The following is a 21,623-nucleotide window of genomic DNA, read 5'->3' on the forward strand; positions in this document are numbered from 1 at the left end:
TTGTCCTGTACACCTCCTCACATAGAGGGAGATCTGGACTTCTTGGAGGCCATCCATGAGGTCCGCGTCATCCCAGGCAACATCCTGGGAAAATGCTGGAGGACACACTGGAGGATTTGGAGGTTCAGATTCACGAGAGTCTCAGCAATATCCACTTCCTTCAGAAGACTGTACATTACTATGTTAAAATTGAAACATTTGCTCTAATTGTCCAGTGTAATAATGTACATGTACAATATGTTTCAATTTCAATACACTTGTATTAGAAATATGGACTTTATAACCAATTTTTACCGCCTAGTTACTTTTCATCTACCCTGTAGATAAACCTCGGTTCCTATGAAGCTCTCCAGTGTTCTCCAGATGTTTCAGGACTGTTGACATTGACCAGCAGGGGGCAAAATAGAAAGGGAGAAAATAAGGAGGGAGAGAAAGAGTTGAGGGTGGATGTAGTAAAACAGATCTGATGGACTGTGAGTGAGATAATGAACTTCCCTCCATCCTGTCATCCTGTATTTATGTCCAAGAGAGAAAAAAAAATATTTAAATTGAGAAAATTTAAGTAGAAAGTTCTCTCTCTCTCTCTCCATGTTTCCGTGCGCACTCCAGAAAGCTTTTTTTTTTTTGCGGCGGGAGAGAAAGAAAGAAAGAAAGAAAGAAGCGCAATCTTCTCAAACGACGTTTAAACCGAGCTTGTTTTTTTTTTTCTTCCTTTAATCAAAAAGACTGACTACGGCTATAATTATAATCATCTGCTGCACTTTTCCCTCTTTGGCCCTGAATCTCTCCCTCCATCCCTCCCTCCATCCATTCTGCGGTTAATCGCCTGCGGCACCGCGCCATCCAAACTAATCATGGCGATTAAAATCGGCTTTGCTGCGGGAAAGGAGACGGAGGAGGAGGAAGAGGAAGGAGAAGAAGAAGAGGAGGAAGAAAAAAAGAGGAGGGCAAGTCGTAGGCAGACAGGCACGCGGGGGAAAATCCAGCAGTGTCTTTAAGCCATTTAGCGTTCAAATATACAAATATATTAAAGGCGGAGGGGGAGAAAAGGTCTGTTCTGCGTCCTGATCGGGTGTTGTTTTTTTCTTTTCTTTTTTTCCCCTCTGGTGTTTTTTCAGGCCAAGCTGAGAGAAAGAGAGAGAGAGAGAGAGAGAGACATGAGCTAATTGTATCCTGCCTCCCCCCCTCTCTCTCTCTCTCTCTCTTTTTGCCTGGAGGGGTTTCAGAGCCCCGGAGCGTCTCCTCTCTCTCTCCCTCTCTCTCTCTCTCCCTCTCTCTTTCTCTCTGTGTGTGTTTAGTCTCTCCGTGTTTCTCCGGCACACTGCTGCAGATCTCCCCGGTGCGGCGCGGGCAGCGGAGGCACCAGCCGAGCCAAGCCAGCGCGCACGCGAGGCGGAAGAACCGAGGAGGGAACCGGCTGCCAACAGACTTAACTTTCTTTCCCCATGTTTCAGGTAAGCAGCGCGCCGGCTTGTTTTCCTTCTTTGCTTTCGATTCGATTGAAGCGTGAAGGCGCGGTCGGTTATACGCGTGCGCCACGCGCGGCACTCCTACCGCGACAGGACACATTTGAAGAAAAACAAATAATAATAACAACAACCCTTTATCCACTTCCTGCTTTCTTCATCTGTTTGTTTTTAGTTTGTTTGGTTTTTTTTGCGCGCGCCCGGGCACGCGGGCTTCCCCGGCGCGTCGCTCTCACCGCGCGGCTGCGTCCCAAGTAGTGCACACGCGCACCCACCAGCGCAGGTTCCTCTGATCACCATAGGTGGCGTAGGGACTTACACAGACACAGCTGGTGTTGCGAGTGACTTTTTTGAAAGAGAGAAAGAGAGAGAGAGAGAGGGGAGACCATGTGCCAGCCCGTTAACCCGGCTCCGGTTTTCTCGGGACGCGCTGCGTTAAAGGCGCCATTGTGGAGCGCGCTCCTGGGCCCGGGGGAGGAGGGGGGGGGGCGGGGGGCGCGCGCTGATTTTTCCGACGCCGCTCCAAAAAAACTCAATCGTTGCTTTTGTGCTCGTAGAAAACGGTGCTTTCTTTCTGCCAGACCTTACACTGATCTGTGTACACACTTAGGATAGAGGAAATGATCGATTCTGGTGGTGTGTGTGCTTTCACGAGGAAAGGAAATAAACAGACATGGGTAGTTACGGAAACTTTGAATATGAGAGAACTTTTCCCCACGTCATACAGGCTTTTTACCTCTCCTGCTTTTCTGTAAAAAAAAATAAATAAATAGATAAAATGTGGCACACAAGGAACCTTGTCTAAATACACAGACTATGGTTTATATACTGTCTCAGTTTGTCCTGAGAACTAGTATTGAATAGTAGTGAATGTCAGTACTGGTTTCACTGGGGTTAATTAGGATCCTTTTCATTTTGGTGGAAAAGAAAACTACTGGGATATTTTGTAGGTTATCAAAAATCAAAAATTCTTCCAGGATCAGAAACAGTAGTATAGTTTTTTTTTTTTTTTTGTTTTTTTACTATATCTTAATGTATGACTTTGGCACTAAAGTATAATAACTCGCATACAGAGAATGGGAAGCTACTGTATAAGGTCAAAAGATTCTACTTGTTTATTATCTAAGATGGATAAGGTGAATCAAGGGAGAGTTTTAGATCGTCTCCCTGGCAAAAACCCCCAAATTCTTGGAATGTAAATGACTCTTAAAAAGACCACCTTCGGCCTAATCCCAATGGAATCAAGGGATTTTCTCAGTTCCAGTTCACACAGCAAACACCACCACTGGTTCTACTGGGAGTACTGGAAAATTAGTGTCCTTTTTTAAAAAAACAATTATGTTTCAGCATGATCTGTGGAAGAGCTTAAATAGTTTTTTTTAGATCGTTTAAGTGGTAGAACCTTTAAACTATAAATGTTTAATAACATTACTGAGACATAAGCAGTTATTAAAAGGACACTGGTTTTTAACAGAACCACAGCAGAACCAGCAACCAGAAACATCTATGTTTTAGCAGTGTTTGTAGGGGATCTCCAGTATGTATTTTCAAAAGCCTTAAAAGTGCCTTCTGTAAACTAACACAAACATGTACAGTATGTGGATTATGTTTATTTTCCAGTAAAAGCCCAGTAGAACCAACATATCTCTGATTGGGTTTGTTAAATGAATAAATAAACAAACAAATAGGCTTTTTCAAACCCATTTTTGCTTCAGCAAATATGCTGAAAGATATTTTTTTCCTATACACTCTAAAATCAAAAATTGTTACTTGATCTTAAATGGGTTTTCCAGATTGTCTTGCTGTCACAACCTATTAAAAGCGTCACCAGAAACCTTATTGAAAAATAGTTATTTCTCTAAAGAATTCAGATTTTCCAAGTATAATTTCCAGCACACAGCCAATATCAGCTTAAGCAGACTCTTTTTTTTTTAACAAACCCTCAAACATTTCTTTTCTTAGAACCTGTAACCGCCTCATGTTATAATAAAAAGTGAAATCCTTTGAACTTATAGGTTCCCAACCCCTTTATGCGAGTTATTATTCTTTAGGGTCAAAGTCTATGCATTAGCATTTAGTAAAGTGAACCCTATTTACTGTTTCTGATCACTGCCTCGCGGGCTTTTGCGTTATTAAGTTCTGTAATATGACTCACAGCCCTTAATGTTATTTAATTCCACTTTCTGCCCCAGGCCCTCTGAGTCAGTCTTAACCTACAGACATACAGTCTTATGAGTGATTATTTTTGGGTGCTGCAGACTTGGAGCGGATTCACTGCCGACGTGCCGAGTCTAGATTTGGCGTCCTGTAGGTGCAATTTGCATTACACATAACGTGATTACTGAGCCTTTAGTGTTAACGTGTCTCTTCATTAGGCGATGCACTAGAGAGCGCTGTTGACACCGTAGTACCAAACACTGATCCTATTCCTTACACCTTCCTTTTTTTTCCTCTAATGGAGATAAATGCTAAAGTGTTAACTCCTCCTTTCCAAACAGCACTTGAAGAACTTTATTAAGCATGCCAAGCGAACCCGCTTACTAGTAGTAGTCATCATTAGTAGTAGTCAATATTAGTTGAAGTATTATTAGTAGTGAACGTCATAGTAGTAGTATGTAGTTTAAACCAAAGTTAATTATTTTCAGTTACTCCACGTCCCGAAGTGTTGTATTCGTCCCCACAATTTGTCATATTAGAAATGCATTGTTTGTCAGTATATGAGTCACTTTTGATGTCATGAAACAAGTTAGCTCTGTGTCATAGCCATCTCTATACATCCATCATGAAGACGTTCCTACAGCTGGAACGCACTGACATTGGAGACTCCTTCCTTAAATGTGTTCTAGAAAACCTCATGATATCAACAATGACATCCTGTAAACAAGTTGTGCACTAATTCAATGCAGTTTATTCTATACAGAGCTTTTACAAATACAGTTTCCACAAAGTAGCCTGAGAGAAATCCGGATGTTAGAATGAACCCTTGACTTGCAGCTGGAACTACTGTCAGAGCTGCAGGAACGGAAAATGAATCAACAGCAATCTTCTGACCAATCAGGATCCAGAATTCAACAGTACTGCAGTATTACACTGTATATGAATCTAGTTCATGTTCATACTTCTGTGTTTTTCAGAACTACAATGCACTAGACTTAATTAATTATTTAAATGTTATTTATTGCCTGATACAGAGTCGAGGAATTAGCTTTGTGTGTGTGTGTGTGTGTGTGTGTGTGTGTAGAGTGTCTAGCAAACAATCAGGTGCTCAGTTAAATTTATGTTTATAACACTTTCATTGACTTTTTTCCTCTTATTTCCCTTTGGCTAGATCTCTGTTGGAGCTCTTTTAACGCTTTATCAGCCTGAGCGATGTTTGTTAAATGAGATTTTTTTTAGACTAGAACCCAGATGGATTTTCTTTTGTTTTTTTGCTGTTATTTTTTATTTTTAGCCATCTACTGAATCTGAGGCAGCTTTGAAGTAGATTTTAATTGCCGTCCTATTTATACTGGTAAATAAAGAGGCGATAAAAATGCATATACATGCAGTTGTACTGTATATCTACGTCCAGTCGAGTGATCATTGTAATCATTACACACTTTTGAGAGAAGTCAAAAGATCAAGGCCATGATGAGGATGACAATAATACAGAAATATGGTTTCCTACAGTGCAGGTGATTTGAACTGACTTTGGTAACAATATTATGATAAATCATGTCAGAAGTCACTTTGTGAGGCTGGGCAATGTGATGATAGAATATTGATATTGTGATACTTTAGGGCATAGATTCTGTGGATTAAGAAATCTTGGATCTTTAATGTTTTTTAATGTATTTTTAATTTAAAATAATTACAAATTGACTTGCAGCAGAGCTGATAAAATGTTGATAAGCTTTAAAATAGGCAAAAAAAATATATGGTTAATAAGTATTATGCATATTGCATGAAATTTGTTCATTTATAATAAAGTAGGTCAATTAAATTTGTCTTAAACCCTGCACTGTAAATAAATCTAACTTAAAATAGGAGTTTTTCTGTGGTCAAACTGCCGTGCTCTAGTAGTAAGGTTAAGGTCAGCCAGACAGTTTCTTAGCTCAGACGTACAGTATACGCTTTCTAGGGATAAAGAGAGGCGGTGAGAAGCAGCAGGCTGCACTTGTTGTATAATCCTTGTGTTTTCCTATCAGGTGGTGCTTTTGTTCAGTGCTGCTGATTAATCTTTATACAGTGCTGGCTGTCAGACATCATATATTCCCCGCAGTTTATTTGGATCGTATACAATACCTGTCTCTGAGTTATCGTTTCTCCCAGGCATGTTATTTAATTCCTTTTGAAAGAAGAAATTACTAATATTGTATTGACAATATTCTCAGGTGCACTGTGATTTCATTTATTCAGCACTTTACTCAGCTGTGTATTAACTCAGAGGGGATTTCCTGAAAATGGAGATGATTTAAATGGGACGAAATATCTGTGGAACATGCCAGTATATGTGAAATACACCGCACTATATATAAAGGCATTTTTACAGTAACAACAAGAGATGCAGCACTCAACCTAATTCCTGTTACTTTTTCCTCTACTTCTTTTTCATAAAAAAGTCCTGAGTTTTTTAGTTGTTTAGGAAATGTATTATTAGAAAACACTGATATTGGAGACTCCTTCCATGAAATATGAAATAAATGTTTCTTTGCAGCAAACCTCACCATATCAATGAGTTTATGGTTTTTCTGGTTATTATTACACTTAAATCATGTGGAGCATCTGTTATACGAGTCCCATGTGTTACTGTTAAAAATATGTGAACATATCGGTGTGTGTTTCACATATTGCTAATAGGAAAAATATGCAAATCAATAAATTTTTCAAACATTTATAAATAGTTATACTAGTTGGCATTCTATAATTAGATTGTTTTTGCAATGCATGCTTATATATATATATATATATATATATAATATTAATATTAATATAATTAATAATTTAATTATTAAAATAATTAATATTAATTCTTGAGTATATGTTATACTGATAAGGTTTTCCCATATGTTATTGATGATCACATGACTTAGGGTTTCTATCATACTGCTCCTACACAACTATACACCATCAAACATTTTCCTTCTTTCAGAGAGGCATCATGTCTGCTATATTAACGATTGATCATCTATCGATTTCTATCTAATAACTGCTGTTTTGAATCAGTTAAAAATGCATCAACTGATAATATTTTGCACAATACTTCTCCATAGCTCATATAGCTATTAACAAGGGGACACTTACAGGTTTTACACTTACAGTATTGGACATCATGCTTTTGAATGAGAAAAGTCTTGTTTTTTAACAGCATCGTTGGTTTGCTATTTACTTATTCTGTTTGTTTTAAATTGTTTCGGCTTCATTCATTTGTCTTATATAAATTAATTATCGGTGTTGTGCACCTAAAGCTGTTGAAATAAATTTATGGTTTTAAAAAAAAAAAACAATTGTTACCCTTGTTTGTCATGTTATATTTAGCAATCTCGAGTCTCAAGTTCGGTCATGACTTTATCTTAGAGGCGGTCAGAACGTTTCGGGTTTCCTTCGGACAAGCCCATAGACAGATTGGATACTTTGACTCGTATTGTGGATGAATGCGAAAGCATGCATGTGCACATGGCGACATACTGGTGTCTCACCCAAGGTGTTGTCAGGATCCAACATGGCCTTGACTGGCATAAAACAATGAACAAATTGAATGTGATGGTGTATGAAGCAAGACACTGCCGTCCTGGTGTGTGAAAACTTTCCCCTTATCATTTTATCATAAACTGATAAAGTGAATCCTCTGTTGTTCCACACACACTTGAAGTGACAGTGTTGTTCCTCTTCTCTCTCTCTCTCTCTCTCTGTTACACACACACACACACACACACACACACACACACACACACACACACACACACACACAGTAGGGGTGCAGGATATAGGTGAAATATTGAAGAAGCACATTTCCCGTGTTGCGAGTGTGATCCCATTCCTTGTTCCTGCAGCTTAACTCAGGTCTGTGTTTTGAAGAGCAGCAGTGTGTCCCCCTGAGGCCTCCCTGGCAAACTCTCCTGATCTCTCTCTCTCTCACACACACACACTCACACACACACACACTGCATTTCTTAAGCGCCGCATGGCTTCTGATGGAGCCCTCTCTTATCAGCAGCAGCACAAATGCAATGCAAATGGATCCATGCTTGCTGAAGGCCTTCACTCCGAGGCAGGCTTAATTGGTAAAGAGGGAGGAATGAAGGTGTGAAAACCACACCACCAACCACGGACGACTTAAAAAAAAAACTCTGATTTATTTCCTCCTTCTTTTTGTTGTGATTATAATAAGAGCGGCTGCACTGTAATTTCTCCCATTTCACCGGTGATGAGAGGCCGTTCGTGACCCCCGAGTGTTTTTATTCGTCGGGTCACTAGTGTAGTTGCGACTTTAGAAGTGGGTCAGGGACACCTCGCACACGGAGGTCTTTCTCAGCATCTGCTCTGATTAACAGTACTGATCTCATGATCGGAAACACTGAGAAATTCCAACATTTGGCTTCCAAAGGCTCTTCATGGCAAATCACAGGTTTCTATTAATCTGTTAATAATTAATTTGTTTTCCTGGTTTTTGTTTTTGTCGTTCAAAAGGATAATCGCTCCAACATGTCCAGGCCAATGATCACCAGGTCTCCAGCGTCTCCTCTCAGTAATCAGGGCATCCCGACTCCAGCGCAGCTCACCAAGTCCAACGCGCCTGTACACATCGACGTGGGTGGCCACATGTACACCAGCAGCCTCGCCACACTCACCAAGTACCCCGAGTCCAGGTGAGACTCTACTGATCTGTTTGGGTTTCCTTCGGGTTTCCTTCCACCTCCAAAAAACATTCTTGAACCTGAGTTTGCTACACTAAATTGTCCCAGTTGGGAATGAGTGTCTACACCTATTCAAGCTGTATCCCCAACTAAGGGTTTCCTTTATTCGTCACATGTACATTGGTTCTCACATATCCCAGCTTCAAGGTTAGTAGGCTGGGATCAGAGCACGGGGTCAGCCATTATATAGCAGACATATAGGACAGCAGACAGGGTTAAGGGCCTTCGCTCCAATGCCAGATACTCAAACGGCTCAAACTGACGACCTTCTGATTAGTAACTCGCGGGAGTTTAAATTTGTTCAATAGCTAGAAAATAATAATAATAATCTTCTAAAACTGACAAATTCTTCTAAAATATACCAAGGCTTCAGGAGAGTTTATATGCAGTTTACAATGGCGCCACCTACTGAAATGGAGTGTGGCACAAGACACGACATTTAAACAGTCAAAAACAGTACTTGTGTAACAGTCAGAAAGTACCATTTATTAGGTAGTTGTAGGTGTTTTAATACTAGACAATAAACATTAAGGGCTCTTGAATCAAATAAAATCTAGTGGACAGTCTACATACAATTCAAAGCTCTTTCCTCCAATGCTGTAATTTAATAAACGTACATGATCCAGTATAAAAGGAAACTAACGAATGAATGCCGGATGACTCACACATGAAACTGATACGATGCGCCGCCTGTCGCTCTCATTAACTCTCTGTCAGCATGACGTCATCTCGCTGTTGTGCCGTGTCAAAGCACATTTATCAGAGAGCGATGCTTGAACAGCAAGTCATTCATCATATTGTAGAGCATTGTTGCATTCAAACCAAAAGCTAAGCGTTATTACTTTGGAAAAAATAAGAACATGAACAACGGTAACTCGCTAGCATGCCTAAATGTCATTACGATCATCAGGCAGCATAGTAGTCTTTTGTGAATCGCATCGACTGCATCCAAAATCATCAATTGAGGTTTTTTTGGTATTGCCTGTTAGTTTTTCCTGGAAACGTTTTAGGCCTCAGAAAACATTTCTACACAAACAGAAACGAGGTTGTGTGCAGCCGTAGCAGGCCGCAGGAGACGAGATCCATCTGGAGGCTGGGAGCCGGCGCACTCAGGCCAGACCGCAAGCCCAGCGCTGAGGCCAGGGGCCACTTCCTCAACACATCCTTCATGCTGAGGGGATACTTTTTTCTGTAAATACAGCAAGCTGTTTTTTTTTTCTTTTTCTTTTGGACTTAGTTCTAAGTCAAGTCAAGTGGGGTTTTATTGTCTTCCATTTTGTATACATTGGAACGACATGGCGTTTCTCCAGGATCATGGTGCATCACATTGTAGTAGTGCACTAGTACAGTACACGAGACTACATAAAAAAATTAAAAATTGTGTATCCAGCCGAATATCACAGATGTGCAAAGGTATTATGGGAAAATAATCAATGACAGATTGTCACAGTAAACACAAAGTGTGTAATAGTGATCTTTCCAATGTTAATCACTTTCCTAGCGTACCATTTCCTAGCATATCATGTTTTAAACACAGCTGGGTGAACTCACAATCAACCAAGCCAGAGGGGGCAGTGGTGGCTCAATCAGTAAAGCCTGTGGGTGGTTGGGTTACTGATCAAGGTCAGTGGCTCACAGAAGATCAGCCAGGTTGCCACTGTTGGGCCCTTCAGCAAGACCCCTAAACCTGGCTGCTCTGTATGATGGCTGACCCTGTGCTCTGACCACAGTTATGCTGGGATAGGCGAAGAAAGAATTTCACTGTACTGTACATGTGACAAATGAAGGCTTAACCTAAATCTAATCAATAGGTTTCACTAACCTCACGCTCTTTAACCCCTGATTTACTTGACACTTACTACCTAACAACTTTGCCTCATTTTCCTCTTTTCTTCCTGTAAATAGCAGCCTGTAAATCCATTTTTGTACTTGGGGGGTGCAACAATCTAATGGGGTTAAATTGTTGAAAATAATTGTTGAATGCCTCCGAGTGGCGCAGTGGTAAAGAGCTCACCCTATTACCCCGAGAACGCGAGTTTGATTCCCGGGTGATGTGCAGCACAAGGTCTAGAGAGAGCTGATTGGCCGAGCTCTCTCAGAGGGGAGGGATGAGAGGTACTTCGTGCTCCCACATTAATCACGGCTCTACAGCAAATCAGGAACGTCTGTGAGCTCACGCAAGCAGAAGCAGCGGATAGCGCTGTCCTCCGAGTGTGTTACTCCGCCCCCAACAGTGCGTGAGCGACGTCACGTGGTTCGGAGGAAACACGTGATAGTCTTCGGCCCTCCCGACTGAGTGGTAGTAGTAGCCTTGATGTGGGAGCCCCCTAGTGACGGGGAGGAATTGGCTACGACTAAATTAGGGAGAAAATCTGGGGGGGAAAAATTGTTAAATTGAATTGTTGGCATTTAAGGGGATAAAACATTGCAGTACCTTTATAATTCTACAGGTGATGTACTCTAAACTGTTTACACATTGGCAGGCAGCAAAGCATCCTGTGGTGTAGGAGCAAATTACTTGCTAAGTTTGTTTAGGATTGTGACAAAATCTTTTACATTTTTTTTTATCAAATCAGGATATTATAAAATCTTGATACTTACAGAATAAAAAATCAAAAAAACAAATTGAATCAGTTTCCTAGCTATCGTAATAATATCATATCAGGTGTACCTGGAGATCCCGGTCCCTTGCAAAAACTCTTGAATATCGTAGTCAAGGCTACATGACAGCCAGTATCGAATCCACAGAGAGAATGCGTAGAGCCCATGGTGATGTTGTGTCTGTGCTCAGCTGGTGTTCTGGTGATTCAGCAACAGGTCATGACCCTCTGTCAGACTGTGCTGGAGAAAAATATAGTATCAGTAACAGCTTAATCATGAGCTAAAACTGCATAAAAATGGGGTGATAGATAGATAGATAGATAGATAGATAGATAGATAGATAGATAGATAGATAGATAACCCCCCCACACCAGAAAAATGAAAAAACTTTCCCCAACTGTGTTTGACTGATGACACGTAGTTAGTAACCTAATAACGCAGTGTCAATATCTGTCCAGTGACGTAAACTTCAAAGCACTTTTTGTAAGTCCCTCTGGATACGAGTGTCTGCCGAATGCCTAAATGTAAATGTAGATTAATCGATTGATCGATCAATTGATTAATTGATTGATGGATTAATCATTCATTAATCCATTTATTCAGCTCAAGAACTGCAGAAGCAGTCACTCAATCAGTCAGACCAAGGGACAAGTCACAAGTCCACCTTCTGGCATGTTGTTGGAATAAAAGCAGTCCACCTCTAAAAACAAATCCTGCCAAGCCGAGAACCCACAAAACTCCTGAACCAAGCACCCTGGAGCTCTGAGGTCCTCCTAACTGTTAGACCAACCAAAACATTAACATCTACTCGATGTGGAGCATTTTTCAAACTTAGCTACCAAGAATAGGCATTTGAAGTTCTAACCCTAGTTTAAGCCCCGAGTTCTCCTCTCATTATTGCATTATGTGGTTCTGATCTTCATTATCGCAGTGGTATCTCCTCTAAAAATAAGAGCAATGTGAAAATGTGTGCTGTTCATTGTGATAGCACCTTCTTTTTACCATCTCTCTTTCTCTCTCTCTGAGCAGAATCGGGCGTCTTTTTGATGGCACGGAGCCCATTGTTCTGGACAGCCTGAAGCAACACTACTTCATCGACAGGGATGGTCACATGTTCCGCTACATCCTCAACTTCCTCAGGACGTCCAAGCTTCTCATCCCTGATGACTTCAAAGTGAGCAAGAGAGAATGAGATCTGGGGTCAATGATGTGTCTCCATCGTATATATTATTGAAAACTTTGCTTCCGCTGATGGATGCAGTCATTATGACGGTAGCTGATGCCAGACGTTACGATCTTTCGAGCACGATGCACAGATGGTGGGAAGGAGCTTTCGTGACTCGAAATTGGCTGAACAGAACGGAGTCGTTGAAACAATGCATATGCAGAACACCGTGTATAGTAAACACTAAGTGTTCTGTAATCAGACTCGCACATTACAGCCTTTGTTCTTGCCATAAAACGCATTTGCATTCCAGTGGCCTGCTCTTGTGTGTCATTCGGCCCTTAATTACAAATTTGCTTTGGGAGAAAACAAATAATCCCATTATCTGATGGTCTGTCCATGGGGAAACCATGTCAGCTAAAATAAGCAAAGACTCCAGAGTGGCTCTGGTTCACAGAAAGGCTACGTTTGTTCAAAGATTCTTGGAGAGTTCATGGCTATTTGGTTATTTTTTAATCACTTCGCAATTACAGCATTAGTGGTTTTTGTGTCTTGTATTAATCATGCAGCATTTCCCGCAAGTGATTCACTATTGCTGATTTGACCCTCTTACATTCCAACTGCAAACCGAATCACAGGTTTAGATTAGCACGCTTGTTCTGATATTTCATTGTTTCTATAGTAACAGCAATGAGGGGTGTTCAAGGCAATCCAGGACTCGTAATCATAAATGAAGGGGGAAAACTAATTGACATTTACAGGAGGCTTCAAGCACAGTATGTCATGGGTCTCTTAGCCACAGTAACACATTCGAATGCAGTCGTTTCTGTCAGCGAGTGGACATTATAGGAACTATATAATTACTTGCACATTATAGGAACTTGGCTGGGAGTTGTTGCCACATCTCCCGTACAGTCCTGACCTCGTAGTTTCCTCATTTCCGCATGTTTGGGCCAGGAGTTCCTGGGAGGCCAGGGTTTCAGAAATGAAGCAGGTGGTACTGCGAAAACCTTGTACCTTGATTGTAACCATATAATAAAATGCTGGGATAAATCTCAGCTCAGTCCCGGTTTGACTTGAACACCTTTCTTAATTCATGTCCATTGTCTGATTCATTTATTGTCTGATTGTCCACGCAGGACTTCAGTCTGCTCTACGAGGAAGCGCGGTATTTCCAGCTGCAACCGATGCTGGTCGAGCTGGAGCGCTGGCGTCACGAGCGGGAGCTGAACCGGATCTCGTGTCCGTGCGAGTGCGTAGTGGTGCGCGTGGCGCCTGACCTGGGAGAACGCATCACGCTGAGTGGGGACAAGGCCCTCATCGAGGACATCTTCCCAGAGATCGGAGACGTCATGTGCAATTCGGTGAACGCCGGCTGGAATCACGACTCTACACACGTCATCCGCTTCCCGCTAAACGGCTACTGCCATCTCAACTCTGTTCAGGTAAGGCCGTGGCCTAGATCACTAACTGAACTTCTTACTCCAGATGTTTGATCTAATGAGATGATTCTTTCTGTACACCAGTTCTCATTCATGGTATCCATGACCGCTATCATTCACTGTATCGGAACCGGAAAGACTGGAGTGAGCTGAGAGCTAGCTTCTGTTAAACAACTAGCTACTGTGTCCGCGATAGCTAGTTTTGCTGTGCTCTTGCAAGGCCTCCATGAAATTTTCCCCGGTATGAGCTACATGACTTCAGGGCTAGTTAGCGAAAACACTCGCGTGTCTTTCATTGTTTAGCCAGGATTAATGAAACTCAAGTTTGTTCATGTTTGCTACCTGCATTTATTTATTTATTTATTTCCTTTTTTGTATAACACAGCTTTTCCTACAGAACTGTGTGCCAGTTTCTATGTACAGTATTATGCAGATTTCACAGTGTACCAAAGTGTCGCAGTTACTGTTAATACTTTTGTTGATTTAAAAATATATAATCCCTTTATCTGTTTCCAAGGGAGCGAGATGTGAAATTAACAGTAGCAGCACATAGCAATATGCATGCACACATGCGTGCACACACACACACACACACACACAAATGCCAGTAGGTTGTCCTCAGGCAAAGCCCATAATCCTGTTTGGTTATTAAAGTGAGCCTGCAGTGGATGCTGTATCTGGGCCTAATGGAGCCAAGATGTGTGTTTGTGTGTGTGTGTGTGTGTGTGTGTGTGTGTGTGTGTGTGTGAAGGGTGATGCAAAAGAGCAAGACCTTTGTAGTTCTGGCAGGGGGTTGCAGGCAGCCCGGAGCGATGGAGGTATTGGGGGGTTGGAGTTTCAGGCTCTGAGAGTTTGTGCCTCCATGCTGCATAGGCTCTATTCCCTGAGGACTTTTGATGGAATGTGATGATTTGAACCCACAAGGACATTCAGGACACATTAAAACATACTGAACACGCGTACACACACCCAGTCTGTTTTTTGTTTGTTTGTTTGTTAGATTTTTTTGTACTGATTTGGAGGGAAATTATAAACGATGCTACGATTTTCTGAGATTTCCTGTTTCAGGTCATATAAATATACCATTTTAGTAAATATCATTAACCAATCAGCATAGTCCTATACTGTATCTCTCATCTATATACAGTATGTCATTCTGAATGTTTACGCTTTACGTCAAAAGGGTCAATTTGCAAGTTTAGTGCAATGACAATGAAACCACTGACAAGCCTTTAACACACCCCAGGTCTGTTTGACTTGCAAATGCTTTCCATGTCTCCTGTAAAGGAAAAGCCATGCTGTGGACAGCGGCCAAGCTAATTTCCCAGCAGAAAAAAAAAATGGGACAGATGCTCAAGAAAGTTGAAAAAGATGTCTTTTTCAAGTAGACATGTTTAGTTTGTGAATGATTCCTTTTTTTTTTTCAACTCAGGTAAACAAATCAGCATCAGTCATCACTGTATGAATCATTGCTTTTGTTCAGCTGCTGCAGAAATAAACCAGAGCCATTAAAGTAAAAACACAACCTTTCCTTATTCCTCGCTGACTTCTTAATACAATGGAAATAAATTCGATAAATTTAATCCTTTTGGATTGTGTTAGAATCAGTGACTCATTATTACTCATTTTAACTTAATACACTTTATAGACAAACCTGTTAATTATTGAATTCAGACCCAGTGAAGGACAATCTTTCAGCATACCAAGACATCTTGGACAATACTACGCTTCTAACTTTGTGTACACAGTTTGGTGAAGGCTCTTTTCTATTCCAACATGAGCCCCAGTGCACAAAGCAAGGACTACTGTATAAAGGCATGGTTTGATGAGTTTGATGTGGAAGAACTTAACTGGCCCTAACACACAGCCCTGACCTCAACCCAATCGAGCACCTTTGGGATAAACTGGAAGGGAGATTGTGAGCCAGGCCTTCTCGTCCAACAACAGTGACGGACCTCATAAATACTCTACAGAATAAATGGACATGAATTTACACAGAAACACTCAAGAAGAGGGAGAGGTGTTATAGCTGCGAAAGCAGGACCAACTCCATATTGGTGTTATGTTATAAGTGTATGTATTCGGATACAATGCCATTGTAGGTTTGGCCAAATACGTTTATCCATATAGTTTATGTCATTGTTTCTATATTAATTATTTTTTAAGTGTAGTATACGTACACATTCAGTCCCCCATCAAGAGTCTGAAAGTCACCCATTAAGGAATCAGTTGACTCAAATGAGTCCCGTTTAAAGATATTTAACAATGGCTGGAGATTTCCATTGTTTCAATGCACGTAATAGTAGTATGTTTTCATGTCTAATATTTTTTTAATTAGATAATATATCCTATCCATCCATGCAGGAACCTCAGTAGTCCAACTAGGGGTTTAGTTAGTCTGACATGGAAATCAATCTCAGGATCTGGAGGTGCAAGGCCACAGTGCTGACCACTAAGCCACCATAGCGCCAATATATTTGATGTGTTTAAAGGTCTCGAAGTTCCTCTGGAGGTCTTCTGGCTCACACCATGTGGTATATGTTGCTTCCTAGTAGATCAATCATTGGCTCAATCAGTAGTTCTCAATCTGGGCAAAAGTCAATGTCCATTTATGTGTTTATCGTTCTCCACTTCTCACTATGTTGTGCGATTTCCCGGTTGCAGGTTCTGGAGCGACTACAGCAGCGCGGCTTCGAGATCGTGGGCTCGTGCGGCGGCGGAGTCGACTCATCTCAGTTCAGCGAGTACGTCCTGCGACGAGAGCTCCGGCGAGCTCAACGAGGACTCCAGACTAACAGGATAAAACAAGAACAGCTGGACTAGAAACCAATCCTAAAAACTGCCTCACAGACTTTGAAAATAAATAAATAATGGGCCATGAAGAGAGCAAACATTTCAGCAGTTGCTGAGCTCTTTGGGACACTTGAAATGTGTGTATGTTTTTTTAAGGAACTTGAGAAGGAAAAATTTGGGGGGTTTTTTTTGGGGGGGGAAGATTTGACATATATGACCTGCAATGACCTTTGGGAGGAACAGAACTGTCTAAAGAAGGACCTTGTCGCAAATGTTGTCTCTTTCCATAGAATAACTTTCAAAGCAAACGTTAAGACATCACGTCCTGTTTGCAGCGCTATATACAGTATATATAAATATATAAATAAAAATATGCATATATTTTGCTATTTCATATAACTGATCCACGGATGATGTTTCCTAATAATGTCATGAATAGGTTTATTACAAATCTCAATGTATTGAGTTTTTATTATTATTATTATTTTTGGTTGTTTTATATTATATTGTACAAGCACTGTACAAGATTGTGTACTTTTGTCCATCTAAAGTTCCCCTCATTTTCTAAAGTTCGTCATTGAAGATTGTCGTGTGATATGTTTTACATACATGCTTACTTTTCCTCAGTAAGGTGACATGAAAAAAAAATCCAATTTAAACAACACTTGTGAAATTCTTAATTTATGATCGGGGATGATGGTTTTCTGCATTTTCATTTGTAAGTATGATTTTTTTTTTCTTTGCCCTAAAACCTCTTTTTGACTGAATTTCTAATTACATTAAACACAGCTTCTTTCTGAAAGCTGACAAAACTGAGCAAATCATTTAATTGTCACGCCACATCTAACATCCTGGATCACGAAGAATGTAGCAAGCAATTTAAAATAAATCATCCAGAATTTTACATGCATATCAGTCTTGCTATTATTGTGTTATGGACAGAGAAATGAAGAGTAGTAGTTGATGAATCCTTTATTAATTCCACGTATTTAAGTACAGTTTTCACATATATGTAATGTACTTAAGTAGTTTTATTAGTGGATATTATTATTTTCACTTCACTACATCCTACAACAAATATCTGTATTTTCTACTTCACTACATTTACTATGACTTACGATGACATAGGAGCCGACACAAGCTCAGTATTTTTGATACTTTAGTACAGTTGAAGGTAAGTATTTTTATACTTTTTTTCAAATATAAATGTACATAAATTACTTTCACTTAAGTAATATTCCACCTGGGATATCATAACTTTTACGCAAGTACAGGAACTGTGTGCTTTGCCCACCACCCTTTATTTCACTCCTCATCCGAATGCAACGTTTCAGTGTTTATGGTAATGAGCTGCTCCTGAGCCACGGCCCAAATTCTAATCTGCTTGTTTAAGCCTGGAGCAATTACAAAAATAAAAAAGGGCAAAAAGTGGATTAAACTGGACCTCCATTTATATGGCCAAAAACAACTAAAAAGTGATTTTTGCATAACAGAATGTTTATCCAAATATACTAGCTCGTCCATTAGCTCTGTCTATCTGATATCATTCATTTAGTCATCTTCAGTAACTGCTTTAAAGCTCCAGTGTGGACTTTCACAGGCTTGTTGTTCTCTATTGTACCTTTCTGTTTATTCCAATTAGTTCTCCAAATGGAGTACACTCCAGTAGGTGGACTACCTATACCGAAGTGTCCCTACATGTGCATGACCCTCAATGACATATCGTTATCCCATTCAGGGTGTATTCTGGCCCATGTAATGCTCAACTGAAAGTGGTTGGATAAAACTTTTTGGTTTGCAAATATGATTTATCCTTCTTGATAAAACAACAAACGCAAGCAGGTAAAGACTCCCCATTGACTTTTGTTACATCCCGTCTACAAGCATTTCCCAGTGTGCCAGTGAGGTATTAAGCTCTATTTCAAAGTGCCCTTGCCCCAAGGATTGGTTCCTCACAGCAGCCACCATTTTTGCATAAGCTCCAGGCTCAGCCAATGGAGGAGTCTCACCGGTCCATTAGCAGAACTTTTATTTCTGGAGCTCCTCTGTAGAGAGAGGTGAGATGACAGTGTTCCACCAGGATGTAGGACACATGGGTAAGAGATAATTCTGGTTCGTTTCACAAAAACAACACATCGTGGACAGAGATATTATTTATTAGGTTGTGGTTTAAAGCAAAAAGTTCCAAAATGGCCTCTGTAAAAACCATCACAATACTGTGGAACAGTAATGCGGTCTTTACCCTCCGACATTTTCCCTTAAGGGAATACCTGTCTTCATTGCAGGAGCCATTTCAATAGTTTATTAGCTTAAGTGAAATTTCTTATCCTTTGGAAATCAGGGGATCAAGTTGATATGACTGGAGATTGTAGCAGAATGTACCCAGAAGGCATTGAAATGTGATCCTGATCCTTTTAAAAAAACAAGGCCAGATATAACAGGAAACATCAGTTGTCACGGCACTATGTTTTTGTTACTATTTATACTGGGCTAGCTAATTATTAAGGACACGATAAAAAAAAACTTTGCCAGAACATTTAGAGAAAGTTGTGGTATAAACCAGTGGTTAATTTATAAAACATCCATACACACAAACCTGAAGAGGACCTGAAGCCTATCCCAGGAGGCTCAGGGCATGGGGCGGGTAAACCCTGGACAGGGTGCCAATCCATTGCAAGGCACACACACATACACACACTCACACACTACAGGCAATTTGGGGAATGCCAATTAGCCTAACCTACATATCTTTGGACTGTGTGAGGAAACCGGAGTACCCAGAGGAAACCAACCAAGCATGAGGAGAGAACATGCAAACTCCATGCACACAGAGACCTAAATCAAACCCGGACCCTGGAGGTGCAAGGTGACAGTGCTAACCACTACACCACCGTCTACCTTCCCACTGACAGAATGGAAATCAACTTACAGTAGCAGACATTCTAAATCAGTATTAACAAATGAATTTGGCACTGTTGAGTTTCTGTATGTAGAAGATCATGGCTCACTGGGAAAGCAGAGAAGTGTGAGACCCTGTGGGGCAAACAATGTTAGGAAGGATTAGATAAATCATGTGAAAGGTATAAAGAATGGTTCATGTGTGGTCTGGTCCAAGTTGCACCAATACATCTAGAAAACTCTTCCATAAAACCCATTTTTATACACTACCAGTCAAACATTTGGACAATTGTCGAATTGTCGAATTCCATGGTCTTTCCTGATTTTTATTGTAAAACAATTCTAAGGCATCCAAAATACAATAATTCTCATTCAACAGTATTTAGGCAGCACAGTGGCTTAGTGGTTAGCACTGTTACAGTACCTTGCAGCTCCAGGTTCCTGGTTCGATTCTCGCCTTGGGGTCTGTGTGCATGGAGTTTGCATGTTCTCCGCATGCTTGGTGCATTTCCTCCAGGTACTCTGGTTTCCTCCCACAGTGCAAGAATATGCAGATTAGGCTAAATGACTCATGCCCTAAGTCCCCTGGGATAGCCACAGGCCTCTTGCGACCCTGTATACAGGATAAGGTTTCTGCTACTAATGATCTGTAAAGCCTCCAATCTGAGGTTCTGGTTGTTAATTGGTGATTTCTGAGGCTGGTAACTCTAAATGAACTTCTCCTCTGCAGCAAAGGTAAGTTTTGGTCTTGCATTTCTGGTAAGGTCTTCATGAGAGATAGTTTCATCATGGAGCTTAATGCAAATCTTCATCTAGCAGTACATTATTGATCTTCATGATCTTCATGTCTTAAAATAACAACTGAACTGTTGTTGTTTTTGTTGCACACAATATGACAATTACCTTATGTCATATTGTGTGTTATTTTATAGTTTTAAAATTATTTTTCTAGACGTATAAAATAAATCTAAATAAGTTTAGAAAGTATGTTTTATAACATTGGTGGCCAATCTTACTAGTAAGCAAGCAAACTAGGAAACCAGTTTAAGAAATATAATTCAGCAACATTGTTCTTGAATACCATACAAAATTAAAACATTATTTTATTGCAGATTTTTACTGTTGAGCAAATGTCAGCCTGCACTAGCTCTTCTGTGATTGTTTTATGTTGGATTTTGAAGTTCTGCTCGCACTCAATAGCAGACTGATCGAAGAACATGGTGTTCCTGTGAACAGTGATGAATGAGGAGGACTGATCCATGCAAACCCTGTCAGATGCTTTCAGATGTCTAAATCAAGCTTTGTGCTCCAAAGCAAAACAGTGCCTGGAGGCTTCACGTCTGGCAGCATCGCCTCTGTCTCACACCTACTCGACATTAGTTCCAATTTCTCCCCATTTCAGCTCGACACTTGACTTTACTGAGAAACAAACCGAGAAGCTGCTTCTGATAGATGAGGCTGGGATACAATACACACTTCTTTTTTTCAGGCTATATTTTGCATTGTGCTGCTTCCATGTGATCAGAAGAGAAACAGATATTTCTATTAAACTGTCCAATCATGATAGGAATTAAACCTTTATTATTATTATTATTATTATTATTATTTATTTATTATTATTTTTTTTTATAGTTCTTAAGGCAAAAATTTGTATTGCAAAATGCATTTTCTCATAGCAAATAATGTAAATGCAGATAATCGGTTCTAGCCATCCAAAATAATTAATATTATCCAAAATTGGTAACAATTTTCAATACTATTTTCATATTTATGCATATATAAGAAAAATTTAAATGAAGTAAAATAGGCGGCATGGTGGTGTAGAGGTTAGCACTGTCACCTTGCACTTCCAAGGTCTGGGTTCGATTCCCAGCCAGGCTTGATTCCTGTCTCTGTGTGCATGGAGTTTGCATGTTCTCCCCACACTTAACTCCTGGTACTCCAGTTTTCTCCACAGTCCAAAGATTAACAGGTTAGGTTAATTGGCGTTTCCCCAATTGCCCATAGTGTGTAAATGAGTGTGTGAATTGGCACCCTGTCCAGGGTGTACCCTGCCTCGTGCCCTAAGCCTCCTGGGAGAGGCTCCAGGTCCCCGCCACCCTGAATACAAGATAAAGCGGTATAGAAGATAAGTGAGTAAGGGGGAAATAAAATAAATGAACATTAACCCTCACTCACTCCATAATGCATCTTGCACTAAATGCAAACAAATTGAAAAATGTAAACTCACTTTGCTTGACTTTCCACTGACAAAAACAAGTTTTGATTGGCTACCAGATGTACGTGCACCTGCCTCTGTCTCTCGTATGCCAAAAATCCTCCATAGGCTTTTAAAATTTTAGTTCTTAAGGCAAAAATTTAT

General features: G+C 40.4%; 1 protein-coding gene across 2 annotated transcripts; it reads left to right on the forward strand.

Annotated features, from left to right (window-relative positions):
- Positions 1–919: 919 nt before the first annotated feature.
- Positions 920–17,273, forward strand: LOC128529977 (BTB/POZ domain-containing protein KCTD1). Of its 2 annotated transcripts, XM_053503754.1 has the most exons (6): positions 922–1,050; positions 1,227–1,454; positions 8,136–8,314; positions 11,993–12,137; positions 13,268–13,573; positions 16,235–17,273. In XM_053503754.1, the coding sequence occupies exons 2-6, from the start codon at positions 1,446–1,448 to the stop codon at positions 16,391–16,393; spliced, it is 798 nt and encodes a 265-aa protein (XP_053359729.1). In that variant the 5' UTR covers positions 922–1,050; positions 1,227–1,445; the 3' UTR covers positions 16,394–17,273. The 2 variants fall into 2 exon arrangements, with proteins under 2 accessions (XP_053359646.1, XP_053359729.1); XM_053503671.1 differs by having other exon boundaries at positions 920–1,454.
- The last annotated feature ends 4,350 nt before the right edge of the window (positions 17,274–21,623 follow it).

The sequence above is a fragment of the Clarias gariepinus genome, chromosome 1, assembly GCF_024256425.1.
Source record: "Clarias gariepinus isolate MV-2021 ecotype Netherlands chromosome 1, CGAR_prim_01v2, whole genome shotgun sequence".
Taxonomy (NCBI): Eukaryota; Metazoa; Chordata; class Actinopteri; order Siluriformes; family Clariidae; genus Clarias; species Clarias gariepinus.

Excerpts from the sequence above, each read along its gene's own strand:
- LOC128529977 (XM_053503671.1), top strand. Across the intron at positions 8,315-11,992 it reads ACCAAGTACCCCGAGTCCAG|AATCGGGCGTCTTTTTGATG; the intron begins GTGAGACTCTAC and ends CTCTCTGAGCAG. Across the intron at positions 12,138-13,267 it reads TCATCCCTGATGACTTCAAA|GACTTCAGTCTGCTCTACGA; the intron begins GTGAGCAAGAGA and ends TTGTCCACGCAG.